The sequence below is a fragment of the Plectropomus leopardus genome, chromosome 21 (genome assembly GCF_008729295.1).
Source record: "Plectropomus leopardus isolate mb chromosome 21, YSFRI_Pleo_2.0, whole genome shotgun sequence".
In the NCBI taxonomy this organism is placed as follows: Eukaryota; Metazoa; Chordata; class Actinopteri; order Perciformes; family Serranidae; genus Plectropomus; species Plectropomus leopardus.
In genome coordinates, this window is record NC_056483.1 from 3,768,540 (window position 1) to 3,790,569 (window position 22,030).

The following is a 22,030-nucleotide window of genomic DNA, read 5'->3' on the forward strand; positions in this document are numbered from 1 at the left end:
CAAATAAAACAAAACACACACACACACACACGCACACACAAATAAAACAAAACAAAACAAAACAAAACAAGACATACCACATCTCAGGTAGTTTAATCTCATATTAAGTCTTAAAAATAAGACAGCAGGTTATCAAAAGTATGATGCAAGCTCTCACAATCGTTTAAAAGTTAATAAAGAACAAAGTAATGGTTTTAAGATGGAATAAATCACAATGTTTGTTTACAATAAATTTCCAGGTAGAAAATCCCTGCATCACGTACATAAAATGAAATACTGCAGAGCACACATTGCCTCATTGGTTCATTTCAAAAGGCCGACTTCAAAAAATCATTATTAGTTCAAGTGAATGCTATATTTGGAATATTTTTAATGCTTTATCTTGCCGTCAGACAGCTCTTTCTGACGGGGAACTGAAGTGGTTATCTCAAAGCCACCAGACTCCAGTGACAAAAACAATAATTTACTTTGCAGAACATGGGAGTTCTGCTGCTGTTCTGATTGGTTAGTGTGTAAGGTAAATACAGGAAATATTCTCAATATAATGTACAATTAATCTGACAGAGATTTTTTTAGATGGGTAGAATATATTTTGCTGCATGCCCCGTCCACAGCAGTACATCACTCAGCTTTTGTGCCGGTAAATTTAATTTATGAAAAACGCTAGAGAAGCAACACAGTACATAAAATTAGCACAGCAGAAACATCGGACAGGTCGGACAACTACAACATATCTTTAAATGTTACAGCTGAAAATCAAAACAGAAATAAACAAGTTTTACTGATCTCACATATCTCCGGTTGTCTTCCCAGAAGTGGTTGTTATTGTTAGGGCTCATTTATGTTTAAAGTTAGATATGGACACAGACAGAGTTTTCTATCCTTTCACTTGTGCTTATTTGTGCACCTTTTCTGAAAGGTTATATATACGGACAAAACAGAGCAGTACTATAAGAGATCCTGCTGGCAGTGTAGTGTAGTTCAAGTGAGATAACATCCGTAGGAGGCAACAAAACATTTAAAAAATAGCAGAACAGAATAAGTCAATTATATAGGAAAAAAGAATTCTCCGTCCACATTGTTGTGATGTCTTTAATGGCCTAAAAAAACAGCTATGTCTACAACAATGCCTCTGTAAGGACTTCCTCCATTGTCCCCTTTTTGGTGTCACATGAACCTTTTGACTCGAGCCTCTAGTGCCATTTAGTGGCTGTATCTATTCTGACGTCAAGGTCACGTGGAAGTATAAAGGCAGTGATGTTTAAAAAGTTTGAAACGTATGTATCTATTTTCATATGTAAAAAGAATATAAACAAGCCCTTAGTGTGACGACACAATGATTTGGTCTATATGAGATCACACTGTAATGTAAATATCTAACTACATGTTTTTGGTATTATATTCAGCATTTTCCCTCATATTGATGCTCAAACATTGATAAATCTTGGGGATTTCATCAACATGGCTGCTAATGAATATTTGCAGACATTGACCGCATATACTTCACACAGTTACTGTAGCATTTGAAATATGGGTATCTGTTAAAAAAAAACATCTGCTCACTTTACCTTTACTTTAATATATATACATTTTTATTCCCATAAGAAAGGTTCTAGCTTCATCAAGTCACACTTACAGTACATTTAGGGCTGCTGGAAAAAGGGACAGCCCTTTTTTCCAACATTTTTATAATCCATAAAGTATGGTCCTCAGCAAATGGCTGCAGTCATAATTTACGCAGTATCTGCAAACATATGCAGTAAATGTACCTGTGGAAAAAGTTACAGATCTGTTGCAGTAACAATATACAGTAGCTCATTAAAAATGGCTTCAGTCTCTAACATTTTCCACTCTTGCCCAAACATGAGTGCAGTTTTTCTGTGAGAAGAACTCATTTTTGTTCCCACATCATGTAAACTGTGCTGGCTATGAGTCCAGCATTAACAGACGCCCTGCTGGTTCAGGGTCAAGCTGAGGTCAAAGGTCACCAAACCCGGCAGGACTTTGCAGCTCGGTTCATAACCGACGATTCGGGGCAGCTGAACGCTTTCCGAAACTCCTCATAGTTACTCATCGCCCCGATTACTCTGCAGGGTAACAGTGATGGTAAAGGTCAGGTTGTAAGGATTTTGTGTGTGTGTGTGTGTGTGTGTGTGTGTGTGTGTGTGTGTGTGTGTGTGTGTGTGTGTGTGTGTGTGTGTGCTCACCTGTATTTTGGTGGACTGTGAGCTCCACTCTGGATCTGGTCTCTGGCTGCTTCTGGTCTGTATGAGTTACATCTCACCTAAAGAGTGCAAGCACATTCAATAAATGATTTGATTGTCTGTGTGTACTAAGTTTCAGTGTTGGACAGTAACTAGTTACATGCAACTGAATTATAAAATTTATGTAATTGTAAAATTAAAGGTAATGAGAAAAAATCTAATTAAAGTACAGTTACTTTTATTTACCAAGGAAAAATATGTGGTTTTTTTTGCTTGGATGAACTGTCCCATTAACCTAATTTTGGCTAAGCAGCTACTCAGGGGAAAACAACAGCGAATTCAGGGATGACAATGGAAGTGCACATAAATATTTACTGGTTGAATCATGGCATTGGCAAGAGTGTGAAAAATACTTTGTGTCCTTACGTGTGCATAGCTCAAGAAGAACAGCTGGTTGTTGTTCAGCCCAACTCCAGGCAGCCGAGACTCCTCCACACCACCTCTGCTCTCATCCACCCACCGCCGGTACGCCTGCTCACAAACATAAAGACAACATTGGGCTTCTTAACATGACATGGCAAGTTTTATAAGTAGTCCTTTCACATGAAGAGCATTTGTGGTTTTGAAATACAAATAAATGCAAACCAATTACAAGCCTAGTCACAGCTAATTAACAGATGCCACACTAATAATTATAATAAGTGAAACTATTTAGGGCATTGGCATGGTTTACTGACACACCTAAATGCAATAAAATCAAAGTTAACATTATTAGCTAGACCTGGAATTTTCCATACAAAAGGTCGAAGTGTCTGCCCTGAGAAAGGCCCAATTTCTGCAACATCCGGTGGAGCTTTTCTTCTCTGGTGGCAGTGTCATGTAAGAAAACAGATCATACCCTAAAAGCCTCTCTTATTCCTCCATTGTCTGCTATGTTTTCTGCCAGAGTCCTCTTGCCTCGCACCTACACAAGAAAATATCCACAAAACACAATTTCTCACATTATTCCTTCAAGTATGTACCAGTTTTACACAGGATTACATACATTTTTCTAGACATTTTTTTCCCATGACTTTTCAAGGACCCGCAATGAAAATTCCATAACCATTCACAAAGTTAACAAACATGGCGCAGTAGAGCTTCTATAGTGTGCAGATGACACCCAAAAGTGCGGTTGGCCCGTTAAGTTAATTTGATATAATTACTGCCTAGTGGTTCTATGTCACCTTTGACCTTTGACCATCAAAATCTAATTAGTTCATTGTTAAGTCCAAGTGATTGTTTGTGCAAAATTTGACATCTTCTCAAGGTGTTCTTGAAATATCACGTTCACAAGAAATTAGACAGGCATAGTCACAGTGACCTTGACCCTTGACCTATGACCACTATATTCAAATCAGTTCATAACTGACTTAAAATGGATGCTTGTGCCAAATTAAAAGAAATTCCCTTAAGGTGTTCTTGAGATGTCAGGTTCACAAAAATGAAACGGATGTAGGGTCACATTGGCCTTGACCTTTGACCACCAAAAATTTAATTGGTTCATTGTTGATTGAAAGTGGACGTTTGTGCCAAATGTGAAGAATTTCCCCTGAGGCCTTCTTGCAATATTGTGCTCATGAGAAGGATAAAATAAAATAAAATAAAAATGAAACCAAAGTGTCGTGTCAAACTTCTTACTTTCAGGCCTGCCTCCTCCCACTGGTAACCGTTATACTGTTCAATCATACAGCGAGTCTTCTCAGTGAAGGCCGTTTCGGACGAGTTGGTCCACCAGAGTTTGAGATTGCCATTTTTGTCATATTTGCGACCTGTTCATAAAAATCATCACACTCAAAAGTATATTACCACTCCATTTTAAATCTCTAATTTTACTGTTTCATTGGTCATTGATGGCGATCAGTGTTTACCGTTATTGTCAAAGCCGTGTGTTAACTCGTGTCCTACTATCACCCCAATGGCTCCGTAACTTAAAGATCTAGAAACGAAAAACAGTAAGTAGTTAAGTTCTAGAGACGAAACGCAAAATGAATGATGACATGATGGTTAACGAAAAACATCACACATCGATTTATATAATAACTACATCACATCAACATCTACAGAAAATAAATATGCCGTTATGTTATATTATGAGGAAGGTTATCCCTGGAAGATTAATGTAATTTATTTTTATTAATTTTTTATTTGTATTAATTTCATATTTATTTTAATCATTTTACTAAATCTTTGAATTTCCCAGGTTTGGAAACTGTGAAATTCCAAGACTTTTCCAGGTTTTTCATGACCATTGGAACCCTGTAAGTAATGCACAGTATGGTGACATAAAAAGACTTGCCTGAACTTCGAATAAACATTAAAAAAAAAAAAATGTTTTAGCAAATATGTGTTAGAATTTGAAAAACTTGTCCTTGGATGACAGAAAAATGAATCCCCCAAATTTGCGTACTGTGCAAAGTTATCAAAGATTATAAGTTATCATTTATAGCTGTAATATATTTACTAATTAATTGAATAAAATAAATTTAAAAACCACAACTTCTTCATAAAACTGATGTAAAAATTAAACTTACAATTGATGTATGATTCAGCATGAAGTGCTAAATTATACTGTTAGTCCACCGGGCTTAACACTACAGTTTTCTGTGGTTTTCCATCAGGAGGTTTATGTTTCGATAATTATTTCTGAGCCGCACATTTCTCACGAGTAAAAAGCATGAGGTGGCACTTTTCTTCAGCCTGTTAGTCAAGCGTGTTTCATTTCTTTAATCTCACCTTGGATACTCTCTTCCCCAGAAGAAGGGTTTTTGAAGCTCTCCCGCAGGAAATCCTAAACGAGAAGACCAAAATAGTTTTCGTCTGTGTGTCTTTAGCCCCGTCCAGACAGGAGTCATTTACAGCAAAGGGTCGGGCCTTTTTTTTTCTCTATTTCAACCTGTGTGAGGCGCTGTTATTTGTGATTACAAACTGTGATTTCTCAGGGGAGCGACTATTATAAAACAGATCACATTTGACCTGTTTTAGGAGGCACGTTCCTCATGTCCTCTCTGTCAGGTTTACTTTGTTTTTTATGCAAATTCCCAATTATTTCTGACACCGAGATGCCTACTCAGCCATTTGAAAGGAATAATAATCCCCAAAAATGTGTCCTAAGCAGATTCTTAATTGAAATCACTGAGTGTAGCATCATCCTGTCTGGACAGAGCCGTACAAGTCAAGGACTTATGAATAATTACGTTAAACATCAGCTTCTCAATAATCAATTAATCTTACTGATCTGATTTGTGGAGGAACTGTAGAAGGCGTTGACAGTTGTTGGGTTTGTAAACCACCTGCAACAAACAAACAAACAAACACAAACACATTATGGCATGTCAACACAAAAAGGTCACACAGCATTTTGACATGAAATAAGTAATATCACTCACTCTGTACGCGGGACGGGCTTTCGGAGCCAGGCGACATCAGACTGGGCGATGAATTTCAACGTCTGCATCACATTCCCGTAGTAGTCCTTCTCACTGAAACTTAGCTAAAACGCACACAAATGCAATTACACACTGTTAAGTGCTGCACTTGTCAAAAAGTAACTTGTTTCACCATGGCAGCATGTGAGAATTACAAAGGTTACTCCACAGATTCAATGTCACGTGGGGCAAGTAATTAATACACAAATGATCATCTTGTGGATGAAGTTTTCGTTTTACTGCTAAACTTTTAAAATATAGGGCGACCTCTAGCTGTGCGCCCCATATGTCTGAGGCTTATGCAGCAGCCTGGGTTCAAGTCCGGCCTGTGGCCCTTTCTCTCTACTACCTTTCCTGTCTCTTTGTAACTTTCCTATGAATAAAGGGAAAATGCCCAGAAAAAATAATCCTTTAAAAAAATAATAACAAAAATTAAAATGTAGAACTTTAAGTTCAATTATTTCTTTACAAAAATAAACTGATATTTTTGATATTTTGATATTTTTGGGCAGACAGACACAAAGAAAAGACAAAGATAATAAAATGTTGATTTGTTTTCATACTCTTTCACACTCAATTGTGCAAAGTCAATTCCCACAGGGGCAATTAAGATTTCATTCATTTTTTGCACACTCATCTTTTAATTTTCCATTTCCGACCCCATGTTGTACCCCTGCAGATAAAAACAAGAAATGCTTTCAGTATTGTTTTACAGACCTCCTTTAAGTCCTCGTTGAGGTAGGTGTCGTTCAGGATAAACTCCGGGTAGCCGACTTTCGCCAGGACTGCGTGAGCCTGTAGAGACAGAGAGAGACAACAGAGTGAACGTGATGGGGCGTTTAAACAGATTTTTTATTTTTTACATAATCATATATAGAACTGAATAAGATTAAATTCTGTTACAAAGGAATAAAGAGTGTGAGTCACAGTCAAGGTGCCCTGATAAAATATAATCCTGAAATGTCTTTGTTACATAAGAAATGAAAAGCCAGCGGGAACAATAAAAAGGTCTAAATACAACGATGTCCCTATTGACCCGATTCAGTCTAACATGCTTGTGTTACTAACAAAAACTCAAGGTGGAATGGATTTCTTTTAATGTTTTCAAAATTGGCATTTTAACAAATTTGGTGGATGAAGAGTTTGAAGGAGAAAAGTACACCATAAAAGGAGCATTTTCAGAGTCAACAGTCCTCCACATACAAAGGCAGTAAAGTGAAGGACTAAACGCTGCGCCGTGTCAAAGAAAACAAGGTCTTAAATCACGAAAAGTGTTTGCACTCATGATGAAAGAAGATAAAGTGGGAACCACAGAGGTCAAGGTTATGTTTTCATTACAAGCCGGTCAATACTGTGGTTTAGAGCTGCAGTATTCATATTAAGAATAAATTAAATGACTGAGTGTAATGAGAAGCCTTTTAGCCTCCTCTAGCTCGTTGTTTGGACTTCATATCACATCGTAAGTGCCTGTTAGTGTCTGTGAGTGGACAGTGCTATCTTGTCTGCAGCAGCCTGAGGGTGGAAGCCATCAACAGACTCAACAAACTAATCCAGGTCCAGCAACACTGTGGGGGTGGAGCTGGACTTTCTGTCGGTGTCATAATGGGGAGGACACTCTCTAAGTTATGTGTCATCTGGGACAGTGTCTCCCACCCACTCCATGATGAGATGGCCAAGACTACACTCGGTGCAAGACTCCGAGATGCACCACAGAGCGCCACAGGAAGTCATTCCCGCCTGTGGTCATCAAACATTTCAACTGCCCCTTCAGAGTGTCACACAGTCCGAGTCAATACTCCCTTTGACCCTTGGACTTATTTCACCAATCAGCAGCTACTGCCCACAATTTATTCATTGTTTGTGCAACAATGACTCAACCTGACTTAAACAGAGCTGCCCCCCAACGTGGTAAAAAAAATGCAGCTGATATTTTAGAAATGAAAATTACATTTTGAGTCGAGAGGAAATCAGAGAGGAAGATGAGCTGTTTCTTTAAAGCAGTTATATCTTTATATGAACAATTGATCACATGACTGTAAAAAGTGTCAAATCTCTCTGATGAACCTGGAGGCACTTTAGCATATTAAACACACATATATATGTGTGTGTGTGTGTGTGTGTGTGTGTGTGTGTGTATATATATATATATATATATATACACACATACATGCAACAAGCAGCTAGTATAAAGTCCAAGATCCAGCAGCCAAGGACAAATATTTTTCTTGGGATTTGGTGAAAATCAAAACAGTGGCACCCCCAAGTGGCCAAAAACAGCAGCTTAAACTTTATAGCACAAAAAATGAGTTATTTCTTGTGGCTGTGGAGTTACTATCCAGACTGAGGATGGACTTGACTCCCTAAAAGACTTGGTATGTCACCCAATATTATCAACTTCAAATAACTTCTCACTCTCTTAAAACTAATTTTCAGGCCACTTTCTACTTCTTGCAGTTTGTGGGACATCATTCATTCATCATGTCCATTGCCTTTTTAGTCATGTTTCAAAAGAAATCACACCAATTTGCTCAGGTTTGAAAGGTTTAAATGTACGTGACAGGGCACCTGAATGCAGCACGAGAAAAACTGAGGATACCGATGCTAATATGTATCCCTAAATAGTATAATTCTGATTGCATTCATACTCGTAGCGTGTATTTTTCGGTCTAATTTGCCTAATTTTCCAAGCTTTAAGAATAAAACTACTTTGCCACTCAGTCCAACTTCTTATTCCAATCAAAATAATCAGGAGTTTGTTCTGCTTTTTTAGGTGCATGCAAGAGCAGACTGAGACGGTCATGTAGCTCGCAGAAGCGTGCACTGCTATGTACTGCAAAACCACGCCCATCCAAAATAATATCTTTTTTAGGGAGTCCTGTGATTAGACAGAGGAAACAGAAAGATGGTGATGAAGCTGTCAGCTGTTCTTGCCTTCTCTATGGCTCTCTTCTTCGTTATTTCATCCATCCAGTCGTTCTCCTTCTCCAGCATGTCGATAAACGCCCAGCGAACGCCCTCAATCAGCTCCTCCATCTGAGAAAACACACACTCAAAATGATTAGAGACAGTTTACAAAAAAATACAGCGCACAGCCTCACTGCCACATAAACACACACAGCCACAATGACGCAACATTGAACGCCTGACGTCACCTCCAGGTGACACACAGACAAAATACACTCAACACACACATCTGTTACACATACACAAAAATAAAACGTGTGACCCACAATTTAAGACATGATGTCATTTCCAGAGCACACACACCATGTGTTTCTTGTCCTCCTGGAAGTGTGTGTTGACAAAGAGGCGCCCGGTGGCATAAACAAGCGAGTTCTCCACGTAGTTAACGCACTTATCCCAGCGCGGGGTCAGAGAGGTGGTTCCCGTGGTTACCTGGTGGGAGTGTGAGAGACGGAGATGCAAGGTGACATTGTCTCTTTCTCCACACGGCACTAACTGTCACTGCTAAAGTCTCTTGGCCTCTGAATCATCACAATGATTTAACAATTTATTTATTTTTTAAAATTGTTTAAAATCAAGTGATTGTATTTAAGGCATAGATTGGTTGACGTACCGGACATGATTTATGTGACTTAAGAAATTGATTTATTGAAATTGATGAATTGAATAACATGATTTCTTTTTCTTTTTCTTTGAGGTTTTTAACACTCATACTCCTGCTATCTACAGTATACCGAGTCGAGTTCAGGCAGGCATCGAGGCTAAAACTCGACAGAAAGTCAACACTTGTGATGGGAAATTTTGGGACTGTTATGAAATGATTTCACATATCATAATCTGTACTTATGGCAAGCTGTGAAGTTCATTTGGAGCTCCATCTAAGGTCTTAAAAATAGAAAACTGTGGCACTCAAAATTACATAACTTTCCCAGCTCTCTAATTACTGTCATGAACATTTGGGGACTTTGGGGACAGAGATTGAGAAAAGTTAAGAGCTTCCTACTTACATTTTTTCAGGATTTTAGGTTTTCCTAATTAAAAAGAGATTTTTACATATTTTTATGAGGCTGGAGCGTCCTAATTTTATACCACATACTAATTCCAAGCAGGTTTTCAGTCAGTAGTCCATTCCATCTGGAAAAGTGACAAAATATACATACTAATTGCACATTAAATGACCTTGCAATGGATGTTTTTTTAAATCTCACTCCAAGAACTATTCAGTCTCAAAAGTATATTTTTAAAGCTTCTCTGCCCTTATTTTCGCTTATTCTTTAAATACACTAATCTTTGATTTATATACTGATTCAAAGGCTTTTTATCGTCTTTTTTGGTAACTGTTCAGCACTTTGTGACACTGGTTTTCAAAGGTGCTATGAGTCTGATGTTCATGCACAAAGGAAATGAAGCAGCTAAAATATGTACAGTAGATATAGTAAGAGACAAATAATCTTTTGAACCTGTATAAATTGTGCTCAGCAATTTGAAAGATAATTTTGCCAGTCAAGAAAGTCACAGTTTGCTGTAAAACTGTTCTCGCTTATAATTGAATAATGCATACTTATTCCTCTTTTTTTATTCTTTAATGCATGTGCAAGAGGCTTTTTACGTGTACAATGGAAATTAGAGAAAGAAGCACCTGGTCTTGCTTGTTGTTTTGCTTACTGACTAATAAAAAAATGAGCAGGAGCTGCTGGATTAAACACTTCAGGTAATATAACGTCACATTTGTTCATTGAACAGATAATGTTTAAAGGAAGAATTGAATCAGTTGGATTCTGTGTTTGATTTATAGTTCTGTTAAATAAACTAGGAATTCAGACCTCTTTTTGTATACAGTGGAGCTACATCGTGTAATTTACACCAAATTCCAGCATTTCACAGCCAAACACTTTCCATACATGCTGTATAAAGTAGAAGAACTATAAACCATTAATCTGTAAAGGATCCTCATACCCGTTTCAACCTTTTTTATGTTTTCTTTTGCTTTTTTGTTAACATAATTTATTGGGCTTTAGAGGTTTGTTGCCCTGTAATTTATCTAACTTTTCTCACAACCTAAACACTTAAAAATCCAGAACTAAGTACCAACCCGCGCAAAATCCAGATATCTGTAAAGAAAACGCCGGCTCAGAGTGGTGATCCTGGAAAAAACTGTCCTCCACTGTACATAGTTAGCAACAGTCCTGGAAAAAGAGAGAGAGAGAGCGAAGAGGAGGGACATTTATTAAAAGCCCACATGTAATCTCATTATACACTATAATGTACTTATAATGAGAGACAGGAGCCCTCAAGCCCCTCTGTGTGCTCATCTGTCTGTGTGTGTTCTCTGTCTGGTTGTTCGTGTGTGTGTGTGTGTGTGTGTGTGTGGGTGGGGGGGTGGGGGGGGTACCTGGGATCTGTAGTGTTAATAAGGTTGAAAAGTTCCTTGAAGTACTGCGGCACTCGGACGATGACGGGCTCAGAGGAGGAGATGGTGCGAGTTGGGTCGGCTTTAGACTCCACCATGGCTTTTACAAAACCCAGCCAATCAAACTGCAGACAATAAAACATATATTTAAAAGCCATTTTGTTTATTTAATTAATTTAATTTCAGTTTAAGTTCTTTTAGTTGGCGTAACGTGTTCATATTTCATTTCAGATTGGACAATACAAATATATGGTATTTTATTGGAAGATCTTATTTATGATGTTATGATGTCTATAGGATTTGTTCCTTTACACATCAGGGTTTTTTCTGCGATTCATTCCCATGTCAATATATTTTTTCAAACAGTTGTTTATGTCATGAGCACATTTACACAGAACACAAATATAACAAGGTAGAAAAGCCATGTAAAGGTCAATTTTCGCGATTTCACACTAGAAATAAGGGCATCAATCAATCACAATGTGCAGAATGGACATCGTGCCACAACATTACAATGACGGCGGATTGTTGCATATGTCCCAAATTTGCATCTCTGCCATTATAAATGGATTTGATGTAAAATATTAGAGTATTTCACATTTTCGTGTCGTTCATTCGTCACACCTCCAGTGTGTAAGGCCTTAACCCTCTTGTGCTGAGTTTTGGTGTCTTTCACAAGCATTTAAAAATTTTAAAATGTGAGCAAATTGGATTTTTTTTTTTAATGCATAGGACAAAAGCCAATCAGCAAATTGGTAAGAAAAAAATATGCAATATATTAGTGACAAAGGTGACAAAAAATTACCTGTAAATTAGATAAATGAGAGAGAAAAATGTTAGAAAATTATCCCAAAAATTATACCTGTGGTATGTCGCGCTGCAGGTCAGAGAGCGAGTGTCTGTTATACATGTTCTCACTGGTGCGGTTTTCGTAGGGAATCAGGATCTGCAAACACAAAAAAGTAATCTTATTCAGACATGACTGATCGGGAATTCAAAATTAAAATAAAAAATCATTTCCCTTTAAGTTGATGAATTTATTTCATATTTCATATTTCACAGTTAATAACGCTGGGGTTTAATTAGCTCCAGACCCAATTGGGCCGATAGAATCATCTCCATCTCCATACATTCAGTGAGATTATATTTATCTGACGTGACGTCTTTACATGAGCCAGTTTGGTCTCGAAGGCAAGAGCTTTCTCCATCTGGGTCAGTGCTGCTTTCTTTGGAGCGCCCAGCATGACGGCGGTATCTACCATCAAACTCAGCAAGGCGGCACGATACTGGAGAGAGAGAGAGAGAGAGAGAAAGAGAGAGAAAGGAAAAAAGACAAAATGTCAGTTCTGTGGGAGTTTGTAAGTGGATGTTTTGAAGAAGTTTTGATGTAAACGCATCCATTGTTTACTTCAATTAATATAGAATATTCGCCTTATTTGGATTCTTTACTTGCAGGGGAGGCCGACAAGAAAAACAAAGATTTTTCACAAATTCATCTATCACAAGGTGATATACAAAGGGTCATTTTGCAGCCGTCAGCTTCCCTTTGCAGCCTAAAGTATAGTCTTTCTTCTGATTCAACGTAGAGCTTTGTATATAAATGGATAAAGACTGTACTTTCTACTGATAGTGACAGTGTACTAATAGCATGACAGTGAGAGTTTTTCCACTTGAGAAAAATTAGTCGCTGCATACTAATTGCATTTTTATTCTAGCCTAATGAGCCAACTATTAGTGGAGCAATCGATATCAGCTGCCCCTTCTACCATTAATATCTTGCATTAAAACTGAGTAGCATTTGTGAAAATGTTGGCTCTGGAAAGAAGCTCTTGTTCTAATATAAAAATCCAACATTAACTGTCGATATTTCAAGTGTCTGAAATTCTTTTTCTGCCACAATTTATCACTTAAGCAGGTAGGAAATAGCTGCTGCAAGAAGAGGAGTTTTTAGATGACAGGTAAAAAAAAAGGGGGTGAAAGATGAAGCAGAGACTCACCGCCCGGGCGGAGGAAGTGTTGGTGATGTAGTCTTCCCTGGAGGGCAGAGACAAGGACGCCTGATCGAGCTACATGAAGACAGAGAGCAGAGGTTGGCTTCTGCTGCTTTTTGGGGTTGTTTATCTTGTTACTTTGACTACAGCAATAAAAATTGGCAAAATGTGACTAAGCAAGGCATCAAACTGTCTCTGCCTACATGCCCATGCCAGGGGTTTTATATCTTTTATGTACCAATTGTGTGGAAATAATATTGAACATTACTTTTTCCCAAGTATACCATCAAGGCAGCCATTACATTACAATCTTTTTACGTTAAAATGAACTTATTTAAGATATAAGTTATTAATCACAGTCAAAATTAATGTTTCGAAACATTTCCTAGTGCGTTTAAGAAGGCTGTGACATCTTTTATTTAAGTTAGTGTCAGCTATCAAAGATTAAAGAGGGGGTTATGTGTTGCATAAAAAGGCGTATTTTTCAAAATGTCAAACTAATCCTTTAAAAAATTATATGCAAAAATGTCCATCAAAAGTGATAACAGTGAACAGTGGATGTCTGACCTTGATGATGTAGTGTAAGGAGTTTTTGTCATCGGGGGAGACGTACAGGCGAATCAGGACACTTTTACTGTGCTGGTTCTTCATCTCTGCCAGCGTTCTCAGGAGGTTCCACTCCCCCACCAACCACTGGTACTCCCCACCGAGCCCATCCCCCACGACAGGCCACCGAAACTCCGGTTGTCGAAGTGTTTTTAACATTGGCTTGGTGTCCAACTGCTCCAGTATAGCTATACAAGAACACAATGAGAAATGAACCCTTTGAAACATGAGCAAATTGACATGATTTTTTTCAAAAACACTGAGACGGCAACAATAGAAAAATAAAGATCAAAAAAAAGAAGCAAAATATTGGTAAAAGCACAAGAAAACAACCTGAAAATTAGTAAAATAAAATAAAATAATTAAAAAAACAAGGTAATGACCTAGAAAAAGCGATAAGAAAATAAGAATAATTTTGTAACATAGTTTCAAATATATGATTATGATCATTATGAATGTAGTTGTTCCCATAGCTCCTTTTCCTACATATTTCCCCTCTAGTTATTTTTTAACAATTTTCTAAATTTACTAATTTCTTGTGATTTGGGAAACATTTATAACCATGTTGCTCTTTGCCTTTTTGATATGTTTTTCAAAACAATCACGCCACTTTGCTCAATGTTAAAGGATTAAATTAAATATATATTAATATATTAATTAAATATAAAGGCATCTGAGAGCAGCTCAAGAAAAGTGATGTCGCTCCAGGTTTCAAAGGGTTAAGAAACTGACATTAAGTGCAGCATTTTGTATGACTGATTGCTTTTACTATTTTTCGTTTTTATATTGTTGTTTTTTTTGTTTAGATGCTTGTTTCACCTGTTGTATCATATTGCCTTTGCTTGTGCAGTGACCTAGATTTGCCATGACGATCAATAAAAGCCCATCTTGTTCAGTTCACACTTTCAGTGTATCTTTGTGCTCTTGACTTGCAGCATCTTTGTGAGGACCTGTGTGTAGACATGGAAAGTGGGGACATTTTTAATTGTGAGGACATTATGGCTATTCCTCACTTGTTCAAAGAGCTGTGACTCTAGATGTGGTTTAAGACTGGACCTAGGTTTAGATTTATATTAGCTTAGGCATTAGGAGTGAGTCATGGAGTTGATTTAGTCAAGGCTGGGTTAACATGGGTATACAAACATGTCTGTGTGTGTTCAGTTTTATTACTACACCCTGTGGATTAAAAAAGTCTCACATTATGGGAACTCAGTTCCCTTATAAGGTTATGGTCAGGTTAAGGTTTGGATTCGGGGAAGAGTTGGTGTTAGGCGTGTTGTGGTTGTGGTCAAAATGAGGCTAAGACTCCTGGGAATGACAGAGTGTCAATGTAATGTCTTCTTAAGGGACAAAACCAAGTTTGTTTGTGTGTTTAAGACTTACTCTCGTTCATACAGGAGCGGTAGAGGATCTTAGCCTTGGTCACGGCTTCCAGTTCATCTGGTTCTGAAGGAGCTTCTAGCAGCTCTGAGGGAGAAAAACAATCTGTGTCACAACACAAAGATTCAACAGGGCTCCTGCAGCTTACAACATTGTAGGATTTTTAAGGCTTTCTTTTCTAACCCTTAGGGAGTGTTTTGTTCATTTAAGAAAGCTAATGTTTGACCTTAAGAATTTCGACTTATAGCAGCGACTGGACCTTGTGTGATTCTCACCACAGTCACTTGGGACTTGCTTGTGACTTGCACTTGTGTGACTTTATCTCTGATGAATACTATATATTTTAGTAGTACTATAACTGTTTGTTGGTAAAATAAAGGTTAGTCTTGCCTTTGAATAAAATATACTAACACAACAATTTGAGTCTCACTTCTTTCTTGCAATTTCTTCTGTATACTAATTTCCTTGTGATTAATAAACATTTTACATCTGGTTAGTAAAGTGTACTCTAGCTGAGGTAAATGTGTACTTAGCCACTGATGGGAAATTTGTAAGCAAACACACCTTTGAGTCGGATGTCTACATGCTGCCGCAGCCAGGGGTAGATGCCGTACGAAGAGGAATCTTCAGGGATAGGGTTGTCCTTTAACCAGCCGCCACAGGAGAAGGAATAGAAGTCCTCACAGGGGTTAATGGACTGATCCATTTTACTCAAAATAGACCCCGCTACAAGAAGGAGACACAAACATGACCCAGTGCGTTCAAATAATAACCTTTGAGTTGCAACTAAAATATCTCACGCTCAGCCAGTTGCTATTAAAACAATAGTGAAATTGTAGAAATCGTATGTAAAAGGACTCCTCACCTGCTTCAATGCATTCTGGGGTCAGGCAAAATTCCTCCTGACTAGATTTCTGAGAGACTGGGGAAGAAGAACAGATAATGAAGCTTGATAAATAAGATGTAAAAATCACACTGTGACTAAACCAGCATTTATAATTGAGGAACATTTGCATTGCATGAATATTCTTTTGCAGTTCTGACCAGCCATTATCTCTTCTTCATAGTGATCAGTGTTGAGATGTTGCTCAACAGAACCGCAAACCTTTATCTAAAAAAACATTGACAATACACTGTGAGTACATAATTCATATTGGCATCTATTGTGGAAATCTACCTTTTAGTACTTTCAGTAACTCAATGCACCAAAATGTACCATGCTACTTTTATCAGGAGTATTTTCCAATCATTTAGTCACCAGCAAGTCCTACATATCGCCTATAGCTAGGTACCAAACAATATTTTAAACTTAAAAAAAAAATTTAACCTGAAAGAAAACATTTTTTTTTTGTATTTTGGGATAGGCTGCAACATGAGTCATTTTCTATCCATCACTGTAACACAAACTATCACTGAATAAAGTGTACAGAACTGAAAGTATCAGCTAATCATCCTTTTATAAGGCTCAAAATGATAGTGGTTATCAGAGGCACATCATTAAGAACATTCCCACAATGTACTCTTTATCATAAATGGGACAAACACAGACCAAAGTGCAGTTGATACAGCTGGGGAACAGTCAGACAGAGTAAACAGTAACCTCATGCCTGCCTGCGACAACGAAGAGTCGACCTACAATCACAACTCTTAGCTGAGTGATTTATAACAGCCATACTCTGAATCACAATCTTGAGTTCTTTCCAAAATATGCATCAGGCTTTTGATTTAACTTGACTTGTAATTACTTTGTACAATTGTAATAAAAGCAATCAGAACGCCACAATAAGACTAAGAATAGATCCACCCATTGTTTATGCAGTGTGATCACAGATCTACCCATTCACTTCCTTTCCTAGAAGGTGAACGAAAGGCAGCGTCTCCACCGTTACATGATGTGGTTCTGAGGCCAAACAGAGGCAGCACAAGTCCACGTAGTGAGCAGACAGATTTAGAAACCAAATCCTCATTGTGAACGGATGAGTGGAGCGTTACAGAGCTGCGCCGCAACGTCTGACCTCGAACTGGTCTTGCTGTCTAGTTTCAGCAGAGGTGGAGGAAGTATTTTGTTCCTTTTACTTAAGTAGAAGTACAAATACCACACTGTGAAACTACTCTGATAAAAGAAAAAGTCCTGCATTGAAAATGATACTTAAGTAAAAGTATTAAGAATAATCAGAAAAAAATTACTTAAGTATGAAAAGTAAAGTACCCAATTCAGAAAAAACTTTAAAAAACACCCCCCAAAATAAAACGAAAAGAAAAGAAAAGCAATACCCAAGAAAACTCCAAATTATTAAGAAAGAAAAAAAAGAAAATGACTTATATGTTTATAAAGTACAAGTTGTCGAAGTACCCAATACATAAAAATCTTCTGAAACATAACAAAATTCTAAACTATATAAAAAAAAGAAAATGACTTGAATCATTAAATAGTTCTCTATTCAGACAACAATCTAAAAAAAAAAAAAACAAACTAAAAACTGTTTTAAAGAAAAAGATAAATGTAAAAAAAAAAAATGCATGAATGTTTATCAAAATAGATGCCAATTTTTTTTCAGTCAGTCACTTGTATAAACTGTTGGTTACTTAAATTTATAACAAAACATCATATTTCATTCACTCTTCTTGTGTTTGCTATGCAAAAATCTTAATTTGTGAAGTATCTAAAGCTTTTAGACAAATGTAGTGAAGTAAAATGTACAGTATCTAGCAGAGGTAACGTACAAGGTGAAATGACAATACTCAAGTAAAGAATAAGTACCTGAAATTTGTACTTAAGGAGATGTACTTAGTTACATTTCACATGACTTTCTTCTGCTTGAGAGAGTCTCTTAATGTTGTGCCCACACGTAAAATCACCCTGTCAAAATTTCTCCCTGCATGACCCACTTGGCCTGGGACAACCTCAACAACCCTCCCCCTGACCGCCCCGTCAGAAACATATACAGGGGTTTAAACACACACACAGATGTCTGAGGCTATGGGGTCACTGCTAATACCAACCTCATGTTCACTGCTAAGACACTTACCAGGCCCAGCAACGCAAACACACACATACACACACATTGACGGCGGGAAAACTCTCTAAACTAATTAAAAAGTCAGAAATCAAACGAACCACTTTGCATTCCTGTGTCTGGTCATTCGCATGGCTGCAGACCAGAGGAGGGTTTCCATTAGAGTGGGTGTGTGGTACTGCATACATCGGCACATAACATAATTACACTTCAATGCCACCACAAGAATGCTGGCCTCCTTCAATAACAAAAAAAAATAATACTTACCCCACCCCAGAAACACACACAGACACACACAGACACACACCACTCCCAGCCACAACCATCCTCACTACCACGCACCACTGAAACTGAACAAGTGACTCTTAAAGGAATAGTTTAACATTTTGGGGAAAATACACTTTTTCCCTTTCTTTCATAGTACTAGATGAGACGATTGATGCCACTCTCATGTCTGTCAGATGGATATAAAGCTAGAATCAGGACCTGATTCATTTTGATTAATACGGTGGTCAGCGGTTTAAGATTTTGGTGTCAGAAGCGTTCTGGTTTCTGTTATAGTCCAATTAGTATTAGCCAATCATGTTTGAGCAGAAGGTAAAAAGTCTGTGTGGCGAGGCAGAAGACAGTAGCTGAAATGCAATCTCTAAACCCACTGGCTTTAGTGTGACAAAGTTTTAACATTATATGAGCAAACATATAACTAAATTGCAAATTGCTGCACAATATACATTAATGAATAAAGAACTAAGTAAAAACAAGGCACTATAATAGTCACAATAATACTAATAATAATATTTCATTTTTTAATATGCAAATTTGTGTGAAGAGATTAGAGCTGAAATGACCGGCGGCCAGAGGAGGAAGTCTTGGCCTGGATATCCACACAAGATCTTCCAAAATACTAGCCATTGCCGAGACCAATAGCCGATAGCTTCTGGGATTGGGAGCCAATTGGCTTAGCTTAGCACAATGGATGGAAACAAGGGGAATAGCCTGGCCTGGCTGTGCTTAAAGGTTAAAAAATGTTATGTTTTGTGACTTGACCACTTAAGGTTTCATACAGATTCAACATAAAAAGATTAAACATGAGAGTTTAAAGGTGTTAGTAGGCATGTGTCTTCATGCTATGTTTGCACTTACTTTTGATTCATCAGGCAAAGTTAAACAAATATTTCATCTTTTTTTTTTTAATACTGTCCTTGCAAGTCTTGTCCTCGACAAGTTCTTCACAGAATTTCAAGCTTGTATATGAGGACTTTTGCCTACTCTTTCTCCTTTGAGCCAGTTCATTAATAAGTTGCCAGAATCAAGCTGTTCTCATTCACTGTTCATACTCATAATGCATAAAAGAAATGCACTTTCATAACCAACATAATTGTGGGCCAGTAGGCTGTGACCATGTGACCTCTGCGCTGCAGGCTGTCCACAGTCATATGATAAAAGTGAAAGAGGAAGTCCGGTTCCTCAGCATAAAGAGCGACAAAGTTCATGTAGGGATGTGGTCTGGTCAGCCAAACACAGGACTTTGACCTAAGAGACTGTGCATAATGTCTTTTGTCAATGTTGAGTGATTTTAAGTCATGTACATACTTAACATCACGTCATGTTATGTTAATTATGCAAAGTGACGACACTCAACCATGATTCTTTTCCTAAACTTCACCTAACGGGTGCTAATTCCAAAGATATCATACAACTGTGTGCGTAAGTTTTTGTATGATATCACCAGGAACCATTGTGGAAGAATAAGTTGCCAGAATTGACAGCATTGTTCCATTTAGATGCAAAAAGACTGACAATTCAGTTTTTTCTCCAACAGCAGGAAACATCAGCACTTCTCCTAAGATGAGGAACTGCCCTACATACAGCTCATCAAAATCTAAGTTGAAGTATAATTAAATCTGCAGATTTGTCTTCTTTCTATATAAAACTGTCTTTTGTCTTCAAACCTTACATCTCGTGTAGTTATGTTTTTGTTGAAAGGTGCTTTATAATTGAACTTGCCTTGCCTAAGTTAACAGGTCAAAGTATTCCAAAACTTGAATTTCCTCTCTAATTTTTATCGTTACAGTGTTACATGCAAAAATTACTTTTTGGGCCTGTTTTTAGCAGGACTAAAGGTGCAAATCACTTGCTTATCTCCTAACACATCTGTATTAAAGTTTTTTTAAAACATCAGTGTTAATTAATGTACACTGTCCACTATAAATAAATGAATACATATACACACCCTACCCATTAATCTGCCAAACGATTCCCTGCTAATTAATTTCACATTCGGCAGGAGATAATACTCACAAAGTGTCAACATACACATTCCTTACTCCTTTTACCCAGAGTTCAACTTGACTCCCACAGTGCACTATGGAAAGTACATGTGCATGTGGGCGTGTATGAAACCTTATATGAACCAAAAATAGTTTGACACAAGTTACCCGCGAGTGCTCCACAAAGACCTTTGCTCCCACTAGCTTGCTCGTGTGTGTTATTTACAGTCTGCATGTACTATAATCTGAGGACTGCATGCAATACATTTCCGCTGAATTCCTTACAAATTATAATGCAGGTTGAGTAAAAATGTGTGTGTGTGTGTGTGTGTGTGTGTGTGTGTGTGTGTGTGTGTATGGTGGACTTACCCAGTATGAGTGCAAGCAGCAGAGCGGCACAGAGACACACACACATGGCCAGGGCTATCTTGTAGAGACGACTGTTGCCCCTCTCGGGTTTAACCCCGCCACCACCTAAACGCTCCAGTTCCATGACTTATTGCACTATATGTCACACACACACATAGAAACACAGTGGTGTTGTGCAGATGGAAAAGGAGTGAGAAGACAAATTGAGGAAAACACACCAAAAAGCAAAAATTATCAGGGATGAAATTAATTCCAAAAAGTTATAGTAACATCTTCCTAAAATTCCACACTTTCTCTATGTGCTCTGGTCTTTTTCCCAATTAAACACAAACTCCATTCACATTCCCAGTCTCTCTCTCTCTGCTGCTATCTGTCTATCTGTAACTACTCTAACTTCACTCTGGCTCAAACTGTTCCTCCCTTCATCACTCCTCCTCTCCTCCAACACTCCTCCCATCCCTCCCTCCCTTCACAACAAACCAGGCCTCCCAGTGATGACCAGAGACCATTTAATAAAATCAAACCAGAACATTATCTGTTAATGTGCAACATTAGAGCCTGCAGACCTTGTTACTAGCCCGAGCATACATGTGAAACGCGTGTGTGCGTGTGTGTGTGTGTGTGTGTGTGTGTGTGTGTGTGTCTGATCTACTGCACAAAACATTTATCAGATCAGACAGTCAGTGGACCAGAACAAAATTAGACTCACACAGGACACTGATTACAATCGATTAATCTGATGATGATGACGTGGCTGCCTGTAAAAACACATCAGTGTTTTTGTCAGAAAGCATCGATAGTTTCTTTGAATAGACGCGAGGTGGTGATGACAGTGACACCGCAGCTCCTGATTGGCCCCTCAGCCTCCCTCCTGCTGTGGTGAGAAAGCCTTTTTCCGCACGTGCTCATTACGGGTTTGGGGCGTCAACCACAGAGTCCTTATATAGACGTGACTTCCTGCGCTGCTTAAAACATCCCATTCATCAAGCAGACACGTTGACCACGATGCTATTGTTCACCACTGTGACTCACAATCACTCTTGTCCTGTTTTTATTCTTATTGTTAAACATCCCAAGTAGGAAAATTTCCTCTCGTTTTGATTGTCTGTGTCAGTCCACCACTTTGGTTCAGACTTAAATATCTCAGATGGATTGCTTTGACATTTTGTAAAGACATTCATTATCTCCAGGGGATGATCCGCACATATTTTAGTGATCTCTTGATTTTTCCTCTAGCACAAACAGCAGGTCAAAAATATCAATTAATCAGTGAAATATCTCCACAACAGAAATTGGTTCAACATATTGTACTAACATTCATGGTTCCCACATGATGTATTGCAGCGACTCCT

The 22,030-nt window shown here is 38.0% G+C and overlaps 1 protein-coding gene across 2 annotated transcripts; it reads right to left on the bottom strand.

Moving 5' to 3' along the window:
- Positions 1–309: 309 nt before the first annotated feature.
- On the bottom strand, positions 310–21,035 carry phex (phosphate regulating endopeptidase homolog, X-linked). Of its 2 annotated transcripts, XM_042510772.1 has the most exons (22): positions 20,679–21,035; positions 15,888–15,944; positions 15,587–15,748; positions 15,026–15,109; positions 13,604–13,830; positions 13,043–13,111; positions 12,215–12,331; positions 11,908–11,991; positions 11,028–11,170; positions 10,728–10,821; positions 8,939–9,067; positions 8,603–8,704; positions 6,389–6,466; positions 5,633–5,736; positions 5,478–5,536; positions 4,980–5,034; positions 4,115–4,182; positions 3,885–4,015; positions 3,103–3,168; positions 2,631–2,735; positions 2,208–2,284; positions 310–2,087 (listed from the first exon to the last, which is right to left on the bottom strand). In XM_042510772.1, exons 1-22 carry the CDS (start codon positions 20,800–20,802, stop codon positions 1,985–1,987), a joined length of 2,238 nt encoding a protein of 745 aa, XP_042366706.1. In that variant the 5' UTR covers positions 20,803–21,035; the 3' UTR covers positions 310–1,984. The 2 variants fall into 2 exon arrangements, with proteins under 2 accessions (XP_042366706.1, XP_042366707.1); XM_042510773.1 differs by lacking the exons at positions 15,026–15,109; positions 15,587–15,748; positions 15,888–15,944; positions 20,679–21,035 and adding an exon at positions 14,462–14,501.
- Between the last annotated feature and the right edge of the window lie 995 nt (positions 21,036–22,030).

What these genes read in the sequence shown, in the direction of transcription:
- phex (XM_042510772.1), bottom strand. Translation starts at nt 20,802, where the DNA reads ATGGAACTGGAGCGTTTAGGTGGTGGCGGGGTTAAACCCGAGAGGGGC. An exon ending in AGAAGAGAGCCATAGAGAAG is followed by an intron (nt 6,467 to 8,602) that starts GCAAGAACAGCT and finishes CTGTCTCTACAG; the next exon opens with GCTCACGCAGTCCTGGCGAA. An exon ending in CACAGTCCACCAAAATACAG is followed by an intron (nt 2,088 to 2,207) that starts GTGAGCACACAC and finishes GTTACCCTGCAG; the next exon opens with AGTAATCGGGGCGATGAGTA.